A 23,405-nucleotide genomic window follows, 5' to 3' on the forward strand; every position below is an offset into this window, starting at 1 on the left:
TTTCAAAAATGAAAATTACTTTTATTTTTCACTTTGATACCCATAAGACTACAATTGCTCAACAAGGTAAACATAACAGTTATACAAAACATATGTAATTATTTACAGACTTAACTGTACAAAATAATTTAAAGCTTACAAAAGTTTCATGCAACCTCTGCTGACTGACTGACACAGTCTAGGAAATCTCCTTGAAGAAGCATAGAAGATCTTTGAATTTATTTATTTAATGGATCAAAAAAAGGATGCTGCAAGGCTTCATCAAGAGTAATTCTTTTGGCTGGGTCATATTCCAGCATTCTGCGAACAAGGTCAAACAGACTTTGATGATCTGTGTCTTGGCAATGCATGAATTCCTGAAAGAAAAAAGCGGGAGGAATTTTAGAGAGAGCTTTCACAAGTGCAGCCTTAACAGAGCAATAAAAATGCTGTCTCCTACCTTCAGAGGCTTACAGCGTCTCCTGACATACCGGCCTGCAGAGCTGTGCTCATCCCAGTCCAACTGATCGTGGTGAAAATAATGTTTTCTGCATGACAAGGGAAATAACAAGATAGCGTCAGTGCATACATCAAGCGCTTTTCCACGAAGTTGTAAAACACCATTAATTGTTCCTGCATGTATCTCTATGTTTGGGAGCTAACGTTTCTTTTAGTACGTATTTATTCACAGGTATCTGCTGCTTTTCAATTACTGTTGCCCCAAACAGTAACATTTTATTTTTTGAGTATTGCTTGAATCTATTGCAATTACTGCTTTTCAAGTTTTTTCCTGTTTTTTCAAAATGCACTATGATCAACGATAACAAACTATATATATTACCCAACCCAGAATCATTTGAATTCTACTGTAACATGAGTTACAGAATTACCTACATGAGCTGGTAAGAGGACAGCTTATGTAAGAAAGAAAACGGACCATCAAATCCCAGGTCCTCTAAATTTTAGACATAGAGGGGTCAGGGGAGAAGCCTGTGCTGGCTGCTTCTCCTTGCAATGGAAGTGAGAAGCTCCTGCTGCATGTAGTTATTTTTGAGGTAGAGACAAAGATCACTAAAGCATATGTCTAAGGGATATGGAAAGGCAGTGGAAGAGGATGACAGCTGTAATAGCATGCAAGGACCCTCTTCTTTCTCTCAATATAAATATTCTGATAACATCAGGTTCTTTATTCTCAGAGTTCATAGAAAAATGTCTAATACTGTTCTGGTGACTATATTTAGCTTAAAAGATTTTGGAACATTCATACTCGAGTTACAGTTCAAGAGGCTGATGATTCCTACTAAAATCAGAAAAGAGGAGTACTATCAACTATTTTAAACAACAAAAAGCCCCTGAATCTCTTTGCTGATCTGCAGCAACTCACAGCTAACAATGTCTCTTGTAATAGGAAATACTATGCAACTTACCACTTCTATAATGAACATACCTGGATTTCTTGATCATGTGAGTGGGCAGAGGCCCCAGTATTCTTTCCATCATTGCCAGGTGTTCTTTACTATCATGAGTCTGTGTGGAAAGAGCAATGAATGCACTTAGCACATTTTTCTCCTCTCAGCCACTTGGTAACAACACTCAAACTGCAAACAAGATGTTTGCCAGAGCACTGTCACAATATCTTTAAACACTGCCACCTTCAGTTATTAAAAACAAGATTATGCAATGCAGATTATACAACTTTCCACAGTTATGATGACCCTTGAACAACAGTTCATAAACCAAATTTTGTTCAACTGTTTTCTTATTCTTAATTCCAGCAGTATCATGAGACTAAACATGCTTCTTCATTCAAAATGCCAGAAAAGATCATCTTAGATACTCTGACTGAGACACCCAAGACATAACATTTTCATATATGGATGCTGGCTTTACAATCTCATTTATATAATCTTTAAAAAGCCCATGAGGTTATGCCTTTGACATAGCTAAGAACATGTCATTAAAAGATTAAAATCAGTAGTCTGTAACAAGCACATTCTGTTAAAGCTTATGTACACACCTGAAACACCGTAAATCCCAGGTAATACTCAATCAGAATACAACCAATACTCCACACATCACACGGCTGTGACCATCCCAGCGCTGCAAAATAGACAAAGTTTGGTTTACTTTCTAATATATTCTCAAAATCTGTAAACCACAAAGCACATGCCCAGTTTCCACACATGTACTGATCCCCATCTTACCCCCCCACCCCTAACCCTTGGTGTGAGAGAGAGGGAAAGCAACATGTTTGGACTTCTGTTTTTAGAGTATTTCTTTTACTGTTTACTCTCAAGAATTTTAACACCACCATGTGAGAGAGGACTGATTACCAGAACCATGAGCAACTACTCCAGTTTATGAAGTAAAGACATGTAAATGAACAGCAATGAACTGTCTGAAGGCTTGAGAGTTTTTACCAACCTAAAATAACCTCAGGAGCTCTATAATGTCTTGTAGACACCAATGTGCTGTGATGCTCATCATCAAAAGTTGCACTTCCAAAATCAACGACTTTGATGTCTGTGTTTTTTAAAGTGCGCTCATCTCGCTTCTGCAAGAAATCAAAATGCTGTTAATACTTTTTAAAAGCATGGTTAGGCAAAAAGCATTATCACATTAGCTTCAAAGTACCAGCTAGTTCATAAAATGTGTAACACAACACTTCCTCCAAATACTTTAATTCCTATTCAGCTCAACCCTCCAAGAAAGAAGAGTGGGTAACAGAGTGATTTAATCTCAATACCCAAAACAGCTGAGTAAAGACCATTCCCACAGTAACAAGAGTTCTTTTCCTCTTTTGATAACCTTAAGTTAACTAAGAGATAACGAGTAACTGAAGTTTTTTAAAGAGAAGTTCCAATGAAGACAGAAGCAGTGCAATTCAAGTTGGGAGAAACAAAGAATCAACTTACCATTTTGGCATTGTACTTCACTATGTAATCAGATTCCACAAACAAGATATTTTCAGGCTTTAAATCTGTGTGAGTTAGTTTATTATGGTGTAGAACTAGGAAAAGGAAAAAGAGAACAGTGTTCCATAATTTATACATTAAATTACTAAAGGAAAAACCAAAACACATCCACATATTTGATAAGAATACTGAAATATACTTACAGTTTATAGACTGGCAAATCTGATACGCCATGTTCCTAATGTCATTAATATGAAATGGCAGAAAGCTGTTTTCCTTAATAAAGTCGTAAGTACTAAGTCCCAGTAGCTCAAAAACAATACAAACATGGCCATGGTGATCAAACCACTCCAGCATCTGGACACAGCGGCTTAAAATAGAAAACAAAAGAAAACAAATGAAAATTTATTGAATAATTACTTTCCTCAAATCCTTGCTATGCTGACTACGCAAATTTTCTACTTACAAATTGCTGCTTGGATCCATGTTGTTCAAGTGTTCCAACACCTGTATTTCTGAACGGGCTGCCTCCCGGTATCGACCAACATTTTTCACTATTTTAACTGCTACATGCATTCCTCTCCTTGAAAAGAAAGTAAAGCATGACAAACTGGATCAATTATTGTTAAATACCCATAACCCCAAAGCAGCTTGATTTTAATAAAAGAAACACAGGAAGATTAAGGGTCATGGAGAATTACGAGTTGGATTAGGGGAATTTGATTTAAGCACACTGCACTCAACCAGAACAGTTTTTATATTAAAAAAAAAAAATTGAATCCTGATCTTTCCTTTCTCAAATACTTACAGTACATGCTACATTAATGACTTCTCAGTGTTATTATCTCATCTGAAGTAGAATAAACATTGGGAATCTACCCATGAAATGATTTTAAATGATTAAAAAATTAACGAAGTTCTCATTTGAACAAAAATACTGCAAAGATTTGGAATTTTTTTTCCTGCGACTAGCACAACTTGTCCTGGCTCTTTTCCAGCGCTCTTATGGAACCAGGGAAACTGAGTAACTTCGGCAGTTTGGATTATGAGCATTTTGTACCAGTGAAAACTGCCCTGCACTGAATGCCTGCATGCATTCAAACTGTAAGGCTGTTACTTAAATGGAACACAGACACACAGTTCATTCTGTCCCATTTGCTCTTAGACATTTTTAAATTGTCTCAGTAAAGCTCTTTCAATTCTAACAACTTCAGAACATTACCTGCCCTCACAACACAATCTCAAACTCCAGAACAGGCTTAACTTGTGAAATGACAGAACAAACAAAACAAAGATAGAGGAAAATACACTAAAACCGCGTCATAGAACTGTTGATATAAAACATACAGTTAAAACAGTCTAACAAGTGTTACAACATATAGAAATAGTGGAAACACAGAAGTAGTGGAAAACCAGTTTCTTCTCCTTCATCAGACATGCCATCACATGGAAGTAATCATTCCATTAAAAAAATACTGTATACTAGATTACTGTTCATTAAAAAAAACTTTAAAGGAGAATTTTGATGATGAGAACTGAAGAAAGCAATTTACAGCTCGACCAATGCCATGCAACTGCTTTCCAGAAAGTGCTTTCACTAAGAACCAAAACTACTTTCTCAGTATCACTGCATCACCTCCTAAAAGTCTCCCAAACTAATTTTGCATTCTTTAGCTGCTCTCGCATTCTCCAGCTACAGCAGCAGCACTTAATAGAAACAGAAAAACGTAATGAAACAGAACAGAGTTCTCAGTCATTAAAAAGGGCTTTTGAACTGCAACTTTCTGTCAAATAAAATGTCCTTGAGCTTTAATTTCTAATCAAAGTATCTTTTATCATAAGATCCACTAACAGAAATAACCCAACACTTACATATCATGATCTATGCACTCCACTACTTTTCCAAAAGCTCCTTCTCCTAAAGTCGCAACAATTTCATCTAAAAAGAACAAAGACAAGTTAGAACTATACAACTACTTAAAGGAGAATGAACATATTAATGTAGATTTTAAAATGTGCCATTACAAAAGCATAATTACTTTAAATTTCAGCATCAGAATGCATTATTTTATTGGACAGGAGTCATGAAAACAGTTAGCCAAAAAACTATCTCTTGTTCTAATCTCAAGTTCATTTACTAATTGGAACTTTTTGAACACAGTATTTAAATTCTACAGAAAAGAAGATATGCAAAAAAACAAAAAAGCACGAAAAAAAACAGAACAAAAAGAGCAATGAGATTTCTTTAGCCCCCCTCCTCTGACATACTATTCTAAACAGATTTTTTTCTGAAAAGTTTTTTAAAAGTGTTGAAAAATGTTCTATACATCTTGCTCTTAGAACGTCTCCACTTTCACAGATCAGGTGACCCTCCTCATCATCCTCTACACTCCTGGATCTTTTCCTTCGGTGACTCTTCTGGAAACGGCACCAAGATCGTCCAGCCAATCAATATATCAGAGTGAATTCAGGGCAGAATACGCAATTCATTCAGCGGGGAGATATTCAGGCATTCAGTTACACACCAGGCCACGAACAGTTGGCAGGAGCAATTTCAAATTCAGTCCCCAGAAATTCACAGGGCACAGTTTATGTTACAGAAGAAAAACATGGCAAGGAACAGATTTTCAGATAAATACTTAAAGTAATACAAGCAACAGAAAAAAAACAACACAATTTTGTCTCTCAAACAGTGGCTTAATTGAAGACAGATTAAGACTGCAACACTGCTATTTCTAATGCCTTGCTAGCAAATTGCAAAAAACAGCAGTTATTTACATATCTAAGCTCCCAGTCAGGTGAAATGTTTCTATTCTTAAAACATCCACTTATGTAAACAATTTTACTTCCCCCATGTTTAGAGAGAGAAGAAAAATTACTCTGAAGTCCTTAATTTACATTGTATAATCTAATACACCTTGCTGTCTCTACTGCAGAAAAGTGGCATAAAACACCTGGAGCTGCAGATGCATCAGTGGGCATCACGCCAACCATGAGAAATTCAGAGAACACCTTCAAAGAAGGCAAGCAACAAACTTATCCCATCTCACTAAGACATTAGGTGCCACTAGCTGGGCACAGGGCTTATTAAAGCTTTCTGGAATTAGGTGTAGAATTGTTCATATCAATTTACCAGACATGCACCTTCATACTTCCAAGTCACGTTAAAAAGGCATGTCATTTTAATTACTCTTAGTAATAGGATGAATGGCATCTCAGTCTACCTGAAAAAAATATAGTTCACTAAGCTGCAAAGCTAAGTGACAACTGTACTTTAAAACAGGATAGCTACCTGTCTTCAATTTCAAGACAACATTTTTCAGGTCAATCCCATTGATTTTGACTAACAACCACCTACATTCCCAGTGTACAACTAGTTCTGATGACAAACCCACCCCCACCCAACACTGATCCAAGAATCTCAACTAACAACACATTCACATGCTCCACAAATGGACTCAAATACAAATCCTTTTTTAATAATGTATTTCTTTAAGTACCGTGGATCAGGAATTGCAGCTCTAGCACGCATTTAAGAAGTCTATTACCACTAATTCATTAATAATAAAGTTAAAAATTACTCATACCGAATGCGATTGGTGACTGGAGCAATGATGTCTCTTATGCTTCCTTTTATGACTACTTTTCCTGCTCCGACCAGAGGATTTGCTATAGTGATGATGGTGACTCTTTTCATAGTCTCTGTGATAATGCCTGTGGTCATACACTTCACAGAAGTCATTTCTGTATTCCTCAACATATCTCCGGTCATGATGGTCTCTTTCATTTATGGCTCTATCGTCCAAATAATGACTGAAAATATATTTTAAGTGAATGTTCTCCACTTCAAAAACTTGAGGTTCCAACAAGATAAGCGACTTGAGCTGAGTTACACAGTATCTGTCTTTACAGCAAAAATGTTTTTTAATTGAATCCCTCCCCAAAAATAGTGGAGCTTTTGATGTTACTTTATTAGGACTTTAAAAACACTGTCAGTCTCAAATACATGGCAGCCATCCACATGAACAATGCATCATCTGTCCACAGTTGCATAGTAAGAAACTCAGCCTTAAAAAGGAGAAACACTTCCTAAAACTACTGAGCAACTTCACTACAACCTTAAAAGTCACACAATAAACCACTTTCAATACAGACATAATCCCTTCTGTGCTTTCAAAGCTCCAGGTGTTAAAGAAAAATAAAACCTAGAGACTGAGAGAAGTAGTATCATCTTAAGTCCTCTGCAACAACATTAAAAACTCAGATTATCTGGAACAAGGATCTTTTGCACAGAAAACAGACCATTAAGAAAACTGCTGAGACATGGAGTCCCCTCATTGCTGCATACCTACTCCTTCCAGTATTTTTAATAAGCATGAGTATGAGCTCTTAAAAGAATTCCATTGGATCTTCTCAAGGAAAAAAAACAAAGCAAAACAGAAAAATACATCTTTCCAGTTAAAGCAGCGTGTGAGAAAACACAAACCACCTCCAAATTAGTAAGAGAAATTCATACTTACCATTGTATTAAATGATTAACAAACCTTCTCCTCCTTTTGTTCACATTAAATTAAAAGGCATCCTTTTTACTTGAAATTTAATATTGACTCTATTCAATACCAGTATTTAACTGACACCAATGAGACAAACTAGAAACATTTACTTGCTTTTATTAAAGAATTTCTTTTTAATGATTCAGGTGCTGTGTTAACAGCTACCTATTAAGCTTGCCATATGTGAGCCAAACCATAAGGAACTCTGGGCATTCAAAAACTCCTACCCTGAAAACACATTTACTTTAGACATGGTAAGAAACATTTGCACTACTTAATTCAGAGTCTTATACCTTTCTGAAATGCGACTGGGTTTATAGTGCTTGCTCTCTTGGCCACTGCTGTGGGACCTCTTTCTGCGCTTGCGGCTGCTACTGTGCTTCCTTTGATCCCAGCTCCTCCTGTCGTCCCACTCAGGACAATGGGATTGCTTTGAATGCCTCATCTCCCACTGGAAAATATAATAATAATAATAAAAACAAATAATCAAACACACGTGTAGGTGCAAGTCAGCCATTGTAGTTTTGATCAAATATGACAGAACTAAGAAGACCAAATTTTCCTCAGCTCCCTCCACCCATTATTTTGGTTTGGCGAGCAGACACAGCTCCCTACTCCCAACACTAACACTGTTATGAAACACAAACCAAGATTAAATAGGCCAACTCATCTTCATTTAATAGCTTCAAACATGTCATTAAAGCCTGTTTTAAATAAACTCTCAAGTGACTAAACAGAATAGCTTCCCTAAAGAGCCTTCTATTGGAAGAAACCCTCCTTGCCAAACATCCTGTAACAACAAAACCTGTATTTAGGTCTTCATACTTTACAATAAAGTTACTACATGAAAATCAAATATGTAATCTAAATCAGTCTAAAAACTTTTCTCTCTAAACTAATTACAGAACACCAGGAAACAGTCACTTCTAGCAGCAACCACTGTGAACTCTGATGGATTTACAAAGCACTTGAGCACCTGGAACCAAGCCACAACTTTTGCACCCTATTAGCATGCAGGACTGTGGGTGTTCTACAGTTCAGCTGATTTGCCAAAGACAAAACCCACCAGCTTCTGTTGCTGGATGTTAGGAGCAGGAATTCTTTGTTCAAACAGGTACATGCACGACTGAAAAAAAAAAAAGGCAAAGTAAAACACGGCTGTAGAAATAAAGATTATAACAAAAATAACTGTTATGTTTTACTCATCTGTGGCAGGAGTTCTTTGAAAGTAAGAATAACCTTCCATTTCTATTTCAGTGTATTCCAAAGAATGAACTTACACAAGGTAATAAAGTTTCTGTAGTAAGTAGTGACAGTGAGGACAGTAGTTCAAAGACAATGACAGCAACAGAGTAGAAAAATCGTGACTGTAAATCATGTGTAAATTGTGCAAATCTGTGTAAATTTACAGAGAACAATGCCTCCATACAAAGAGGAGGCATTACGATGGAAACTCCTAGAACATGCAAATTGCAAGCTTATTCTGAAAAAGAAGTTTTTTCTCATACTTTCGGAAGATCTGTAAGAAGTTGGTAATTTAAAAATAAAATCCCACCAGACACCTGCAACATTTTTTACAGAAATTGATTTTTAAAATTCAAATACAATGCAAACAGAGTGAAAAACTGTGTAAAATAAGTGCCCTGTATACCTTATGGGTCAGTCATGATCCAGATCTCACAAAATATTTTTCACCTATGATATTCTAATAAAAAATGAAAATACTAATGTTGCGATGACTAACAAAAACACCTGAAAAATTAAAACCGCCTTGGTTTCATTTACATGCAATAATTTCCTCTCTTCTTACACAGTTCCAAAGCCATTTTCCTCTATTTTCACCTTACATAACTCAGGTTCTGAAGCACGCTCAGGTTTCAGTTACTCTTGAGGTGCAGAGCTCCACACGCACACTCAGTTAGAGGTGAACCGAAAATTTTACTTATGGTTGCTTAGGGCTTTTTTGCTTTCCCCACTTGGCAGAAGGCAGGCTGCACCAAGGCTCTGTAATGGACAACTACCTAAGTAAAATCACCATTAAACTGCCCTGCAGTGAAGGACTTAGGGGCAGAAGGACGGATATTTGACACAGGAAACTGAAGAAAATGCTTTGTTAAAGACTAACTGCTGCTTAACTACACTCAAATGCACATAGCGTTATTAAAATTAAGATAAAATTTGCAAATTCTGTCCCTAAAGGAGCCAAGGGAATTCAAATGAGGAGGAAATGGCCAGAATCCTTCTGAGTCCATTTTAAGGTAGGAGCCACCTTAAGATTTTTGACTAAGTGTGCTCTCCCTCTGATTTTATGCGCCGAAGAACTTCACTTATGTAATACTGACAGCTGCCACGAACATATGCATTCCTGTAGCATGTGGAACTAATCCATATCACAGGCAGTTTTCACTCCCACATTTTGCCATAAGGTTCCTCAAGCAGGAGCCATCCCCCTTTTGAACAGATCCATACACACAAGGGCCACCGAAGCCCTGCCCTAAGCTGCCTACACAGCAATTTTTAAATGCCTCTCCTCAAAAACTTGGCAGGCGGAAGAGGTCAAAGGCTTATTCCTTTGGGATGGCCAAAGTCCGACCCTGCAGGTCCTGCAGGGGACACCCGCCACGCCATCCCGGGGGCAGCAAGCCCATCCGCACGGCTCGCTCCCCCGGGAGGCCTGCAGGGAGGAAAGGCCGATCCCGCTGCACCTGGGCGGGCGCCAGGCACGGCCGGGCCGGGAGAGCCCAGCTCCGCCCGCCCCAGCCCCCCTCACAGACCCCGACAGGGCTCCTGTGCCGAGGATCCTCCTCCCGCCTCAGGATCTCCCGAAGCAGCGCTCGATGCGCCCCGCGCCGCGGAGACAACGCGAGCAGCTCTCCCACCTTCCCACACCCCCCCCACCCCGCCCTGCGTCCCCTCCGTTCCCCCACTGCCTCGGTTCCCCTGGAAATAGAAAGGAGTGGGGAAAAATGCGAAGGTGAGAAGAGAATGAAAAGGGGCCGCCCTCACCACTTACAACTGGAACAGAAAGCGAGCGAGCTCCGTGTCCGCCCTGCGCGCACAGACAAAATGGCGGCGGCGAGCGCGGGGAAGCAGCTTCCTCCTTCTCCCTCGTTCTCGCGGCGTCTGTGCGCCGTGACGTCAGACGCACGGCGTAAGGGCGGGCAGGGCGGGAGGTGCCGGAGAGGCCCCGCCCCCAGGGCCGCTCTGAGGCGGCGCTGTGCCGAGCGGCTGCTCTGAGGGGAGCAGGTGGTGTGTGTTCTTCCAGTCCCGTCCCACCTCCCGCCTCGGTTCCCCGTTCGCCTCCCCGTCCTCGTCCCAGCCCACACGGTGGCAACCGCCCTTACCCAGAGTCTCCATGGCTTTGTGACTCAGCTGCATGGCTTTGTGACTAAGCAGCGAGGGCGAGTTCAGAGGCCACGTTCAAAAGCCACCCCAAGCTGCGGGCCTGCCCTCCTCTGGTGCCTCGGCAAGCGCGTGTGGCAGTGCAGGAATTGCCACATAGTCCCAACCGCCAATCAGTTGCTTCTAACGAACTCGCCAAACGTAGCGGTTGAGCGGTTGGGTGTGCAGGTCGATTCCGCAGTTAGGGCTGGCTTTGACCTGTTCTGCGTGGTGCTCACGGTAAAAACCCAATAAAATACTTTATCTGCCGGAGTCTGCAATTTGCAGCTGCCCCCTGCGCTGTGAGGAATTGCACGGATTGCTGGGCAATTCCTGATTCAATCCGGAGCACGTGTGGGGTGTTGGATCCAGCTGAGTCATGTCCTGGCAGAGGCCAGAGTGTCCCCGGCCTGAGTTACTGCCGGGATAATGCTGGGCTGCGAGGGCAATTTGTTATCACCAATGACTCAAACCATCACTCAGACTGAGAGTTTAATAAGCCCAAAGAGATTGCTACGAAGTAAAGAAAAGCAAACCCAAAAATATGGAAAAGTGGAACTGAAATTCAGGTTTCAGATTTAGTAGCTCAGGATGTTTTATCTGGAGAAAATCACAGTTTTTGAAGGTTAATGGGTAAATTGCAAAATTCCTGAATGCAGTGACTCTTTCCCAGAATAATTGCAGCGAGTTTTACCTCTAATACAGCAAGATTCTGCAGCTGAAGCAAAATCCAGAATATCTAAGTTGTAACATACTTTAATGAGTGCTGTTGTCTTTCTATGTCAGTTCCTCAAGACATTAGTAAATAGATCTAAAATGAGGACGAACTTTTACATTTGTGGTTTTAAAATTTTCATTAAAATTTGTTTGCCAGCAAGCTTAAGATAGCCATTTAAACCTGGTTTACTCTAGAGTGGAAATCCTGTTCCTCTTCTTGGTTTTTCTTCTTGTTTCTTATTTTTTTTTTTTTAAGAAAAGAAACTAAGATAAGTAGCATCAACACCTGTTTGTTGTCCCCTGTATTTTTAAAAAAACTTTTAACCTCATAATCCTTGTTGTATACCAAATCTGTTAATACCAAATATGGTTTTGATGTCAGTGCTTCACTGTTTCTCATTTAGCATCTAATGATTGGTTATTGTTTATCAAAAACTAGTAATATCTGCCAAGTGTTAAGAGTTTTCCCAACATCCACTGATACTGTCTGAGGAATTCTCTCAGACTGCAAGCAGCAAAAAGCAGATAAAAGTATAAAATTACATTTACAGGGAGGGACCATGGACATGTAAACAGGCAGAAAATATCCATGTACCTGACATTAGCCAACTGTACCACATGATTACAATTTTCCACTAATTTCTTATTCCAAGAGGAGTGTCTAGGAAGACCATCTGGATTTTATGGAAAGTTTCTTTCCGGAAAGCTGATGACAAACCAGTGGCTGGTATTCCTGGCAGGGCAGAGAAGATGGGATGTGACAGTATCATGCTATCTGCCTTTCTTACCTTGCTGGCTCTTCTGGAGTTTTACTGGATTTTACCTTTGCTATTTTCCTCTCTCCTTGTAAATGGATGACAGGGTCACTAACAGGGTATAGCAGTTCAGGGACAATTTTGGGAAATCACATTTAATGGAAAAAAAGGTTAACATAGAAGAGATTCTCAGAACTGACTACCTTGGGAAGCAGGAAAATGTTGGTTCTAGGATATTTTGGTTCTCTCCTGTCAGGAGTAAGGATATTCAGCCTGCAATAGAAAAGGTAGTAATAACTATTGTACATTATGAAAACGTGATGAATGGGAGCTGTAAAAATTTACTGGTTTCAGTCAGAGGCTTTCAGCTGACAGTTGAAAGAGGAATAAACCTATCAGAAGTTACTAATTGGACCTTTTTGAAGAAAAAAAGCAGCATATAAAGGTTTTACCACCTTCATATCAAATATAAAGAAATTTCCCTCTGAAGCAAATGCTTTACAACAGATTTAATAGAATGTAGCCTCTCTAGATAGATTGCAAAGCAGTTTTTCAGCCCCTGCTCTGTGTGCTGAACAAAGTGCTTTCAAAACCACCTCTGCAGACATTCAAAAGAAACGCAGAACTGGAAGCAGTTAAGTTTCCTTGCTGTTCAGGAGGTGGCAGTGGAGACACAGCAGTAGAGGAAATGTCAGCTGGAATTTAAGTGGTGTCTCAGAGAAGGATAAAAGGAGAAATTGGCTGTCTGTGGCCAGATTACGTAGCTCAAAGTGACAGTTCCTCTAGAAATGACCATTTTAAAGACAGGAATGAGATGAAGAACACTGAAGAATCTATAGAAATTTAGTCTTTACAAAACTTAGGGAATTCATTTGAGTGTAGTTACAGCTACTTCTGCTGTCAGCCCTTATGGTATTTACTTTTGTTTATGTGAGATATACCCTTCTTTAATTATACTTGCTATGCCAAATGTATGCACAGCTTGAGGAGGGGGTAACACAATGCAACTATATTTTAGATTGCTTTGTACAACAGAGTACATTACAATTCAGTGTTACTGTGCTGGTGGGACACATTTGTGAGTGTATGAAAAGACACATTCAAACAATTTCCTTCAAAATGCAATTTTGTAAGGTCCCTCTTTCAAATGCCTTACCACAGGAGGTGATCCACCCTCACAGCAGCTCTTCAGGAGACATAGATCTCATCTAGTGTTCTCATTGTTTGGATACAAAATTTAAAGCAAGGGTCGTCTGCCTTGCCCAAAGCCTCAGAAAAACTCAGAGGCAGAGCCAAAAATTCCTGGCTTTCAGTACTTCCAGTGCTGTGCTTGCTTTCTCTTAATTACAAATGTATTGGTTTTGTTTTTCCTCCCTCTGGTTAGTGTCAGAGGGTGGCTGATTACCAGTTGTACTTTGCCTTTAGTTGTTTATGGATTTCTACAGTTCCACGGTTTAATTTTTGCACTGACAGACACATTTTCTTAGGTTCCCTCGACTGTGTGGGAGCAGCTGTAGCTTTGCTTGGGAGCTCAGGGACAGAGTAATGACAAATACTGTCTCTTTATAAGGAACTGAACTGAACAGGGATGGAAAAAACTGCCAGGAGAATTTCTAAGATATATGAGGGAAAATATATTATTCATTTCACAAATCACTATAACTACTGATCAAGGGAGCCAGTGTCCCAGATTATTGTGGCATATGTAAATTCAAAGAGATAATAGGAGCTTGGATGTGTGGAGTGGCAGAAAGGAAAAGCGAGAACCCACTGACAGTTGTATTTCCATTCCATGAGAGTTTATTTTTATAAGGGAAAATTTTAAAATAGATTTTATTATTATTATTATTATTATTATTATTGTTACTGGATTATGCAGTAGAATAGAAAAAATGCAGATATTCAGCCAGGTGAAAAAGAAGCAGGTATGGTTATGGCTTAGGGACACATTTTCCTTGTTAAAGAGTTATTAGAATTTTTCTCAGAAAAGCAGTGACCCAGAACCTTTTTGTGAGCATGGGCACTTTCATTCATTCCTGTGTGCACTGGGGAAAAGCTGTGGTCAGGTAATACAATGGTTCTCTCTGAGCTGTGTCCAGTGTCAGACTGGAATGGCTCAGGCTGCCCTGAGCATGTTCCCATTGCACTGAGGGCGAGGGGGACACTGTGCCTTGAGAGCTGGCAGGTCACCAAGGGGCAGGGTATGCTCCCTCAGTGGGCAGACTGGTTTTCACTTTGGCAGCACACAGCCTTAGGCTGAGCTGAGCTGATCCTCACCCTTTAATTGAAAGGCTCACAGGGATGGTTGCAGCTTGGGACTTTTCTCACTCTCTGTGGCACAACGGGGCCTCCTGAGGAATGAAATGTTTCAGCCTAATAAAGAATTTGGGGCTTGACATGGGGAAGCCTGAATAAGCCACAGTTTGCAGGAAATGCAGCCAGATGACTCAACAGTCCCTTTGGCAAGAGCTCTGGCACCATGAGTAAGAGCACTGTGCTGAGAAAGGAGCTTGCACGTCCCACTTCCACAGGCTTTGGAGTCAGTGACACCACTTAGATCGAGCAGTTGTCCCTTGGTGACAGCAGGCAGGGCCAGCTGTGCTGAACAGCACTCACACACTCACGGAAGCAACGTGCTGCAGGTGCCAAATGGTACATCAAGGAAACTCCACCACTTATGTCTACACAAGTTTCACCTCTGAGCCTCTTTCTTCTTTATTTAAAAGAATTTTAAATTGCTTGAAACAAGGATGTCTCTTACTGTACCTTGTTGCTGAAATGGGTCCCTCATCTCAGCAGAAGCTCTCAGTTTATTATTTGTATTGTCATCAGCAATACAAATATTAAAAGAACACATTTCAACATCAGTTGTACCATGGAGTTTTATGGAAACAAACTAAAAATACTCAGACACAGTATTTTTATACTGACAGAGATCAGCGTTTTAATCCTATTATTATGAAGTTTCCATTCTACAACTCCTATTTGAGAAAATATTTTATTATGGGAACTGTGAATCTGCCTTCTTTCCTTGCAATATGCATACAATGCAATGTTCTGAATGGGTGAGGATGAAGAGAGGAGCAGTAAAGTGGAAATGAGAAAAGAGCAGAAACCACAGGTTTCTGCCTACACACATATTCATGAATTATTGTGCAGAGTCAGGGACATCTTTGTATTTCTGGAGTTTCAAAGCAACATGAGTTTCTTCACAGCCTATCTTGTAGATTTGCAGTTGTTGAAATTTTTCTACCTATAAAACCAAAGAAAAAATCCACACAGCTGAGCCTTTTTCTTTTTTTTAATTATTATTCTTATTTGACACTCACATTACAAAATTTAGAAACCATAGACAGTTCAGGCAAACTGTTAAAACACAGTATATATTAGGGGGGTTTAATATATAAATTCTATACATACGTAAGTTAGCTGGAACATGACTGACAAAAGGATTTCATAACAATCTTACCACAACTGTATAAAAAGGCATGGGAGTAGGATGGGCACTATCATCATGAATGCAGGTTAAGACATTTTCCACAACAGCTATAAAGCGTAACAATGACCATGCTATTCTCGCAGTGTTCATGTGGGGTACAGGATGCATATTACCAATAACATTTTGCAAGATCTATGTACAGTCACAAAATCATAACAGCCACTCTCAAGTAACTTTACTGTTTCCTGCCTGTGCAATTAATAAAGTGTTGGTATTTGTTCTGGGAACTTCTAACAAAGCTGCATGGTTTGAGTATTATGGATGAGTTAAAAGTTGAACTTGATCTTAAAGGTCCTTTCCAACCTAAATGATTCTACAGTTTTATGATTCTATGGTAGAGGGATTTCAATTTGACCTGAAATTCTAATCACAATATGAATTGTTTAATTTAATGAAAAAGATACGGGAAAAGCACAGTTCCTCATTGCTATCACTCACATGATTAATATATACCACTCTTTTAAGCCATATTTCTTTTTCTTAACTTGATTCTTTTCAAAACCTAAAGTCTTAGTTTAGTTCCCATTTATCTAAGCACAGTTGTAAAAAGGAGTAACACCAGAAGAAATGTAAAACTAAAATTTGGATATCTTTGTGGGGTAATTTTTTGAAAGGACATACTTCCCAGGTAACCCTGGGCCTGTCATTCAAATTTTGAATTTCTCAGTCTGAAAATATAGACAGTTCTGCTAACGCATTTTTACTCTGTGTTTCTAGGTCTGTGACTAAATAGTATCACTCTAATAGTTTTAGAATACTATGTTCTTGGAGTTTAGGGTTAAGATAGTTGATAGTCACTGTTGCTAAAAGTGAAAAAAAATCTTAAAATCCCATTTTTCACCTTTGTAAGCTGATGAACACTTTCTAAGTGTTCTGAAACCCAGAGGATAATTTATTTTCCATCTGTGTTGTGTACTGGTGATGGTGTTTTTACAGACAGACCCTCAAGGGAAGTACTTGTATGTTTGTAAGAACCAAAACTTGAAACACTTGAATTTAATAGCTCCATGTGTGCGTCTTTCACTAAGTTTTAATAATTAGGACAATTGTGTTGGAACAATTCCTTCTGGTTCAAGGCAAGGACAGACAGTAAGTGATAACCCAACCTGGGCTGCTAAAAAATACATATGATATCAACAGTCCAGACTACAGCTCCCATTTCCTCTGTTCTGTTTGCCCATGGACCAATCACAAAAAACTATCATATGTTCATTTCAAACAGACTGGAATTTTAGAAGCATAATTAAATAAGGAAAGCAGTGATATAGTACTGACCAGTAACAGTTCACTGAGGAAGTCTCAGTGAACTCTGAAAGGTAGCTGGAATATGGAATTTTCTGTTCAGAATTCCATTAAATGGGCTTTGCACCTTTTAGAAGGAAGGTTCCTGTACAAACATTTTACTTGTAGGACTCCTGAGCTCTGAACTCTTCTGCATTCTAGGAAGCCTGGGAACATTGCTACACTGCAGTATTAATCTGGGTTGGCAGTTTTAAGGCCACGGGGATGAAAAGGGAAAAGGACTCTATTCTGTTATGACAGATCTGGAGTATGATTACAGAGCCTTTGTATGGCAGAGAGCTAGAAAAATGTTCTTTTGGCATTTTGCAAGAGCTGTTTACGGAGCAAAATACCACTTCTGTGGAGGGAAAGGCATCGAGGGAAAAGCAAGCAGTCTGAGCCACTCTGAATTTACAGCACTACAGCTTGTGCTGACCATGGAGCAGGGCAGGGGATCTGGGCAGGAGTTACTCAGCTTTTTCCTGCAGCTGAGGCTGTAGCCTGGGTTTGTGTCTTGCACCTGTGCAGAGTGTATGAAATACCACCCATATGAGCTCTTTGCTCCCCATCTACACTTGCATAATGTAACAGTGCAGGATGTGATGCCTTGTATGAGCATTAGCTTTAATGTACTTGGTGGTTTTTGCATATCTGAAAATATGCACAAAGAATTGCAAAAGAAATTAATACAAAACCAGATTAAACTCCAGATCTGTTCCATCTGAAAAGGTAACTGGTTCAGCTGCTCCACAGAGCAGGGAGCAGTGGTTGTAGGGGAAGGGATGCTCTAGTCAACATCAAAAGAAAATTATTGGTAACATTTTCTGCACCAGAATTTCACTGTATTCTCTCCTGCCATCACCTGCCCAGCTGCCATTGGTATTAATAGAAGATATGCACAGGTATTTTGTTCCACTCTGCTGCCATGCTGTGAAATATGAAAGTTAACAACCATCAAGGTATTCCTCATATTTTTTAAAACACTTATTTTTCCATGTTGCTTAGATCTTAAAATCTCTGTCAACTAAGTAACACATTCTTCACTGTTTCAAGCCCACTAGAAAAACTTCTTTTAGTTCAAAGCATTTTATTGTAATCATTCTGTTGGATGTAGTAGGCTTTGCTTGCCTCAGGTGAACTTCCAAGAACTTTCTCCCTTTCAGAAGGGATATGTCCCAGCATCAGAAAGCTGAGTGCAGGCTCAGATGTGACTGTGCACATCAGCTTTGTCCCATCAGGATCATCCCATCACCCCTGCGTGCCCCTGGCTGCCATCCAGACCTCAGGGACACCTCAGTAATGCCCTGCACCACCTACAGAGGTCATTTCACTCCACAGATAATATTAGAAAGGACAAAAGAAAAGACAGTTTTGGCCTACAGTTGGGTCTCTGAGCAGTAACAAAGGGACTTTTCCCTGTTTCCTTGTCACTCCCTAACCCCATTCTGCAACTACAACAATGGAAATAATCAGTTCACAATCAAAGGGGGTTTAATTTCCAATGAGAGAGTAATTTGAGACAGCATGTATAAAAAGTATAAAAGGAGAAAAAGGTTCTTAAAGCCAGAAAGTCAGATTTTGCTCTCAGACATTAATTAATTGATTGGATCAGATTTAGTCCTCGAATTTGCTGCTGAAACGTCAACAATGTCAAAGAAAACTTTTGCTAAGGCTGGATTTTCACCCTATTAATTGCACCTCCCATCTGAGAGTTGCACCTGGCACAGGGACTACACCAGTTGTCAATACAGTTTAACACTTATAAATAACTAAAAACTGTACTACAGTTAACAACTGCAAGACTGTGTCAAAGCCCATCAAAACTGGAGTTTTTCCTCTGGCACGTTGCTGTGCTTGGAATCAGCTTCATTGCATGGAACACAGTCATTGCTAGGACAGAGACTGTTACTGTGTAACATTTTTACACTGAAATGCAGAACTATCTTTTCTACTAACATGTCTTTTTTGTTAATAAATCCAATTACATATTCAGTGATCTGAGCTCTGTTCTAAACTGGATTTACAGTCATGTGCAAACCAGTGCTCATGTGCTTTAAGAAAAGGTGCATAAACTATTGCAATAAAACATGATGAAATAACCAAGATATCAGTAAAGACAGGCTTAATTTTAAGTGAGTGATTATCTTATCACCACTGACCACATCATAAAATACTCTCAAGCTGAGAAAAGTATCTCTACATTTAAATTGTTTCTTATTTGAAGTGCTTTAGCAGCTGTCCACTCTTTTTAAAGTGACACCTCAGCAGAGGCTGAGATCACAGTTTGCTCTGTCCACATGGGGAGTTTCCAGAGATGTATGACAGGATTGTGTTTATTGCCTAAGAGAGGGAATAATGATAGTCTAACAGTGTACTCTGGTGCACAGGGTTCTTGAGTGCTTGACTTATTTTGAGTTTCTGCCCTGAAAATTTAGTCACGCCCAGCTGACCCACATCCATGCACCTTTAATTCAGTAATGTGATTGATGCTGATGTGAAATTGAGGGCAACATTGTATGATTAAGTGTCATTTGGAAGGCATTAAGGAAGTTCATCTACTGACTTCACACAAGCTGAAGGCACACAATTCCCTCCTTGCTTTCCACTGAGCTTTATACCTAGCCCTGCACTGCAGAATGGCACACTCAAGAAATGAAAAAATGGGACTTTTGCTACCATTCTGATTACACTGGAGGAGGTGCAGAAGTGATTTCATGTATTTGGGTCTTTTAAAATACTGCTTTATACCAGAAGCTAAGTTATGCTTCTGCAAGACTGTCATATTCACATCTTACCAGCTATGGGGTTTGATACCAACACTGCAGACCTTCAGGTCTAGTTTTGGTCTCTTCTCTGTGCTGCACTAGCTCTAAAAAGCAGAATTAGAAAGTCGCAACATTACTACTACTAATTTGTCTAAATGTTGGTCTAATGACTACATGCCTTACAGTGGTTTAGTGCTTGGTGGGAAGTGATCCTGCTTTCTTTTCAGCATGGCAGGAGTTCTTTATGCCTTTATAGCAAGAAAAATGGATTGCTGGACATGTTTATGTTCTCATTTTCATGAAATATTAATACATTTTTAGGAGAAATCTATTGCCCAAATTGTCATTCTTTGTGTTCAGCTGTATTCATATTTGTTGGTGAAGCAAGGCTCTGACTATGATCCTGCCAGGAGCTCTTCATCCTGGTTGGGCCACGTCAATTAGAAATGCAACTGACAGCTGCAACTTAAGGCTTACATTGTTTCTGTTTAAATAGGATTTTAACTACAAAATTATGTGAAGACAAGCTATGACTCCTGAAGTCTGTATTTTAAAAGCACCGTCTTCTCGTTTTAAGTTGTTTTGCACTCTCATCTCCAAGTCATTTTGCAAAGAGTGTCTCTGGAGGTCAAACACTACAGATTAATGTGCCATGAACCTCTATAAAACAATAATAGCCTCACTCCTCCCCAAGAGATGAGGATGTTTAGCACCTCTGAAAAAAGACCTTTTATATGTGTGACTACAGAAAGGCTTAAGAATAATTTAGTGCTTCTGACAGTCCCACTAAGCCCTTAATACCCACCTAAATCTGACCTTTATGCTTCCATTTTAAGCATTGAGGTTCGAAAGTTTTGGATTATGAAAGTGGTTTAGTTTGCAACAGTTATAAACTTTAGGAGATCTAATTTAATTTATACCTACAAAATTGCCCAAATTCATGGAAGGTGCCCCCAAAAATAGGGAATTATAATGAGAAATCACATTTTAATTCATTGTCATGGTTTTATAATCTCAACTGTACCAGCCTCTAGTGGCTCATTAGAAAAAGAGTGAGGATTTCCATTTTTAAAAGCAGGTTTTAAGAAAGGGCCCATCCACCTACACTGGGTTTCAGATAAATGAAACCCCCACATTTCCACTGTGAAGTCACACTGTGCCTGTTAAAAAGATGCAGATAGTAAGAAAAAAATTACCATTTAGCAAACACACTTAAACATTAGCATTGTTGTAGATATGTTTATGGTTATTGCTCTGGATTAATCTGAAATTTAACAGGCTTTTAATGGCTTCATTTTGGAAATGGTTCTGCCTGAAGGAACAACTATGTGTGTACAGCTTCTCTGTATAGCTCTCAGCTCATGTACAAAAATTAACAAAGAGCATATTCACAGTATCAGCAGAATTGTCATTATTCTGTGGCTGCAATGATGCTGTGCCATCTTTACACTTAGTTTTTCCATACAAAGCTCGAATAGACACATTACAGTTTTATGTCCACCCTATTTGAATTCATGTGCTGAGAGATCTACAGGGAAAGGAGACCTGAATTCTGCCTCAAGCCCCTGTTTGCAAATCCATCAGAATCCATCCTGCTCCACTCAGCAAGCACAAGCAGTGGATTCCACTGAGCCAGACTGGGCTCCCACAGCCATAACCCAACACAGACCTGCTGTGCAGACTCATCAAACCTGGAGTGCACCACACACAGCACTCTCAGGCTGCTGCCCTCAAACACCAGCCCACCAATGCCTCCAGGTCTACAGCTCATTCAGGCATGGGCAACTTCAACACCTGGCAGAGGGCAGGAACAGTTCCAGTTTTCTGGCTGAATTCATAGGCCAACACAGCCAGGCTTTGTGATGACCCTAATTTTTCAAACCACTACAGCCACTTGGAATCACTCTATACTGAAATAAAATTATTACTGATTTCAAAGAAAGAGTTACATCCTTCTGTTGTAGGTAGAGAAGGACTGGAACACCTGAAAAGGCAGCACCAAATCAGTAATAAAAATGCAATGTTCAGTACGAACATGGCATTTAGGTTTCATTTAAGCTTTCTGAGATATTTCCTGGGGCAGTTAGGAACATTCCTTTCACACACAAACAATTAGTCTACTGTTAGGGCTTAGTTTTGAATCTAATATAGTTCATTATCATTTAATGTATCTATTACAGTAGCACCTTGATTATTGTACAACTTTAAACACAAGACATAGTCCCTATTTCATATAATCTGTAAGGAAACAGTGAGCTTTACATCCTAAAAGTAAAAAAGACAAAAATGGTTATCTGCTCATGAATGACAAATTCTTTAGTGCATTCATTCTAGTCTGAAACCCTTTGTCCTTTTAAAGCATACCATGTAGTTCCCAAATTCAGAGCAATTACCGCCCATCCTCCTAAGTATCGTGTTGCAAAATAAAGAATACCGAGTTAATTGGAACCTGATAGAAATGGAAATGCAGTACCTTTTTGAGTGTGATAAAACCCCTTAAAAGATGCAACTCAGCATCGATAAATTTAAGGAATACACTACATACATTAAATAGAGGTAAGTTGAGTCCAGAGTCATTTGCTTCTTCATTCAACCTCAGAAGTGGTGGGCGTGTCTTTAAGCAGCACCATCTGCACTCTCTGCCCTCCTCTGGCCCAGATTCACAGTAAGGAAAGCAAAAACAGCGGTGGAAGATTAACTAAGCAAGAGTCACGCTCCAGGTTGTTCTCTGTAGAGATCCATGGGGTCAGGATAACTGTCCCATGATGACATGGCCTACTTGTGACAGACTGGTGTGTGAGCCGTGTCAGTCCTCATCCCTGCAAGCTCCTACCTGCAGCAGTCAGTGCTTTGTTCAACAAGGCTGGGGGACTGCTAATGCAAGATTAAGTTCTTTTTTTCTTCATTCAGCAATGAACCAGATTGCTGTTGTGTCTGTCTTTGATTTAATTTTACAATCCTCAGAGGGTTTAAAGAGCTGCTGTCTGAAGCACCTGCTTCTGTAATACTCTTGTGGATTTTTGCTTTCCTTTTTTATACTTTTCCATTCTCTGTTGCAGTACCATAATTCTCCCTGCTCCTGGTTTTCTTGCGTTTTCCTTCAGAGGCAAAATTACAGTGATCCTGACGCAGTTTGGGCACAGCCACAAATAGTCTGTTTGTCCTTCCTCTCTCTGTCTCATGGTTAGAAAAGCATCACTGTGCACACAGTTCTGTCGATTTCAGTGGATGAATCCAGTTCATCCATCGTGTTAGGCAGTCAAAAAAACCCAACAAAAAACTCAAACAAAAGAAATTGTCTAAATCCCAAACAGGCATCTTTGGAATCAGTAGTGCAAAATGTTTGCGGATTTCTCTTCCTTGACCTACTGCGATAATCTCTCAATCTTCAAGTCTTTCCTAAAATAGTGGATCTGTAAATGTAGAACATAAGAACAATAAAAAAAAAAAGTTTAGGTTTTTTTAATCACTCTCTTTAAATTCTCACATCAATCCATTACACATCTTTTAGAAGAGCTGTAAACTGTTGGAAGATCCAGTTTGCCTGGGGCATTCTTCAT

General features: G+C 39.5%; 2 protein-coding genes across 4 annotated transcripts in view; both read right to left on the bottom strand.

Moving 5' to 3' along the window:
- Nucleotides 1-10,940, bottom strand: CLK4 (CDC like kinase 4). 3 transcript variants are annotated; one of them, XM_085073635.1, is made up of 14 exons: nt 10,792-10,940; nt 8,514-8,573; nt 7,741-7,898; nt 6,482-6,707; nt 5,222-5,312; nt 4,767-4,833; nt 3,361-3,477; nt 3,098-3,264; nt 2,895-2,989; nt 2,404-2,533; nt 1,997-2,079; nt 1,427-1,506; nt 440-527; nt 1-356 (listed from the first exon to the last, which is right to left on the bottom strand). In XM_085073635.1, the coding sequence occupies exons 2-14, from the start codon at nt 8,565-8,567 to the stop codon at nt 219-221; spliced, it is 1,494 nt and encodes a 497-aa protein (XP_084929761.1). In that variant the 5' UTR covers nt 8,568-8,573; nt 10,792-10,940; the 3' UTR covers nt 1-218. The 3 variants fall into 3 exon arrangements, with proteins under 3 accessions (XP_084929761.1, XP_084929759.1, XP_084929758.1); XM_085073633.1 differs by lacking the exon at nt 10,792-10,940 and adding an exon at nt 10,461-10,613; XM_085073632.1 differs by lacking the exon at nt 10,792-10,940 and adding an exon at nt 10,454-10,594.
- Nucleotides 10,941-15,586: 4,646 nt separating this feature from the next.
- The window catches only part of RASGEF1C (RasGEF domain family member 1C), a 73,058-nt gene continuing 65,239 nt past the window's right edge, over nt 15,587-23,405 (bottom strand). Inside the window, exon 14 of the mRNA XM_085073636.1 lies at nt 15,587-23,258. Within this exon, the coding sequence (XP_084929762.1) occupies nt 23,234-23,258 (25 nt within the window). The 3' untranslated portion in view covers nt 15,587-23,233. The remainder of the gene's footprint in view (nt 23,259-23,405) is intronic.

This window comes from Lichenostomus cassidix, chromosome 13 (genome assembly GCF_008360975.1).
Source record: "Lichenostomus cassidix isolate B80296 chromosome 13, HeHo_3.0, whole genome shotgun sequence".
Lineage (NCBI taxonomy): Eukaryota > Metazoa > Chordata > Aves > Passeriformes > Meliphagidae > Lichenostomus > Lichenostomus cassidix.

Excerpts from the sequence above, each read along its gene's own strand:
- CLK4 (XM_085073635.1), bottom strand. The coding sequence starts at position 8,567 with ATGTACCTGTTTGAACAAAGAATTCCTGCTCCTAACATCCAGCAACAG. Across the intron at positions 5,313-6,481 it reads CCAGTCACCAATCGCATTCG|AAGAGTCACCGAAGGAAAAG; the intron begins GTATGAGTAATT and ends TGCCGTTTCCAG. Across the intron at positions 1,507-1,996 it reads TGGGATTTACGGTGTTTCAG|ACTCATGATAGTAAAGAACA; the intron begins GTGTGTACATAA and ends CTTTCCACACAG.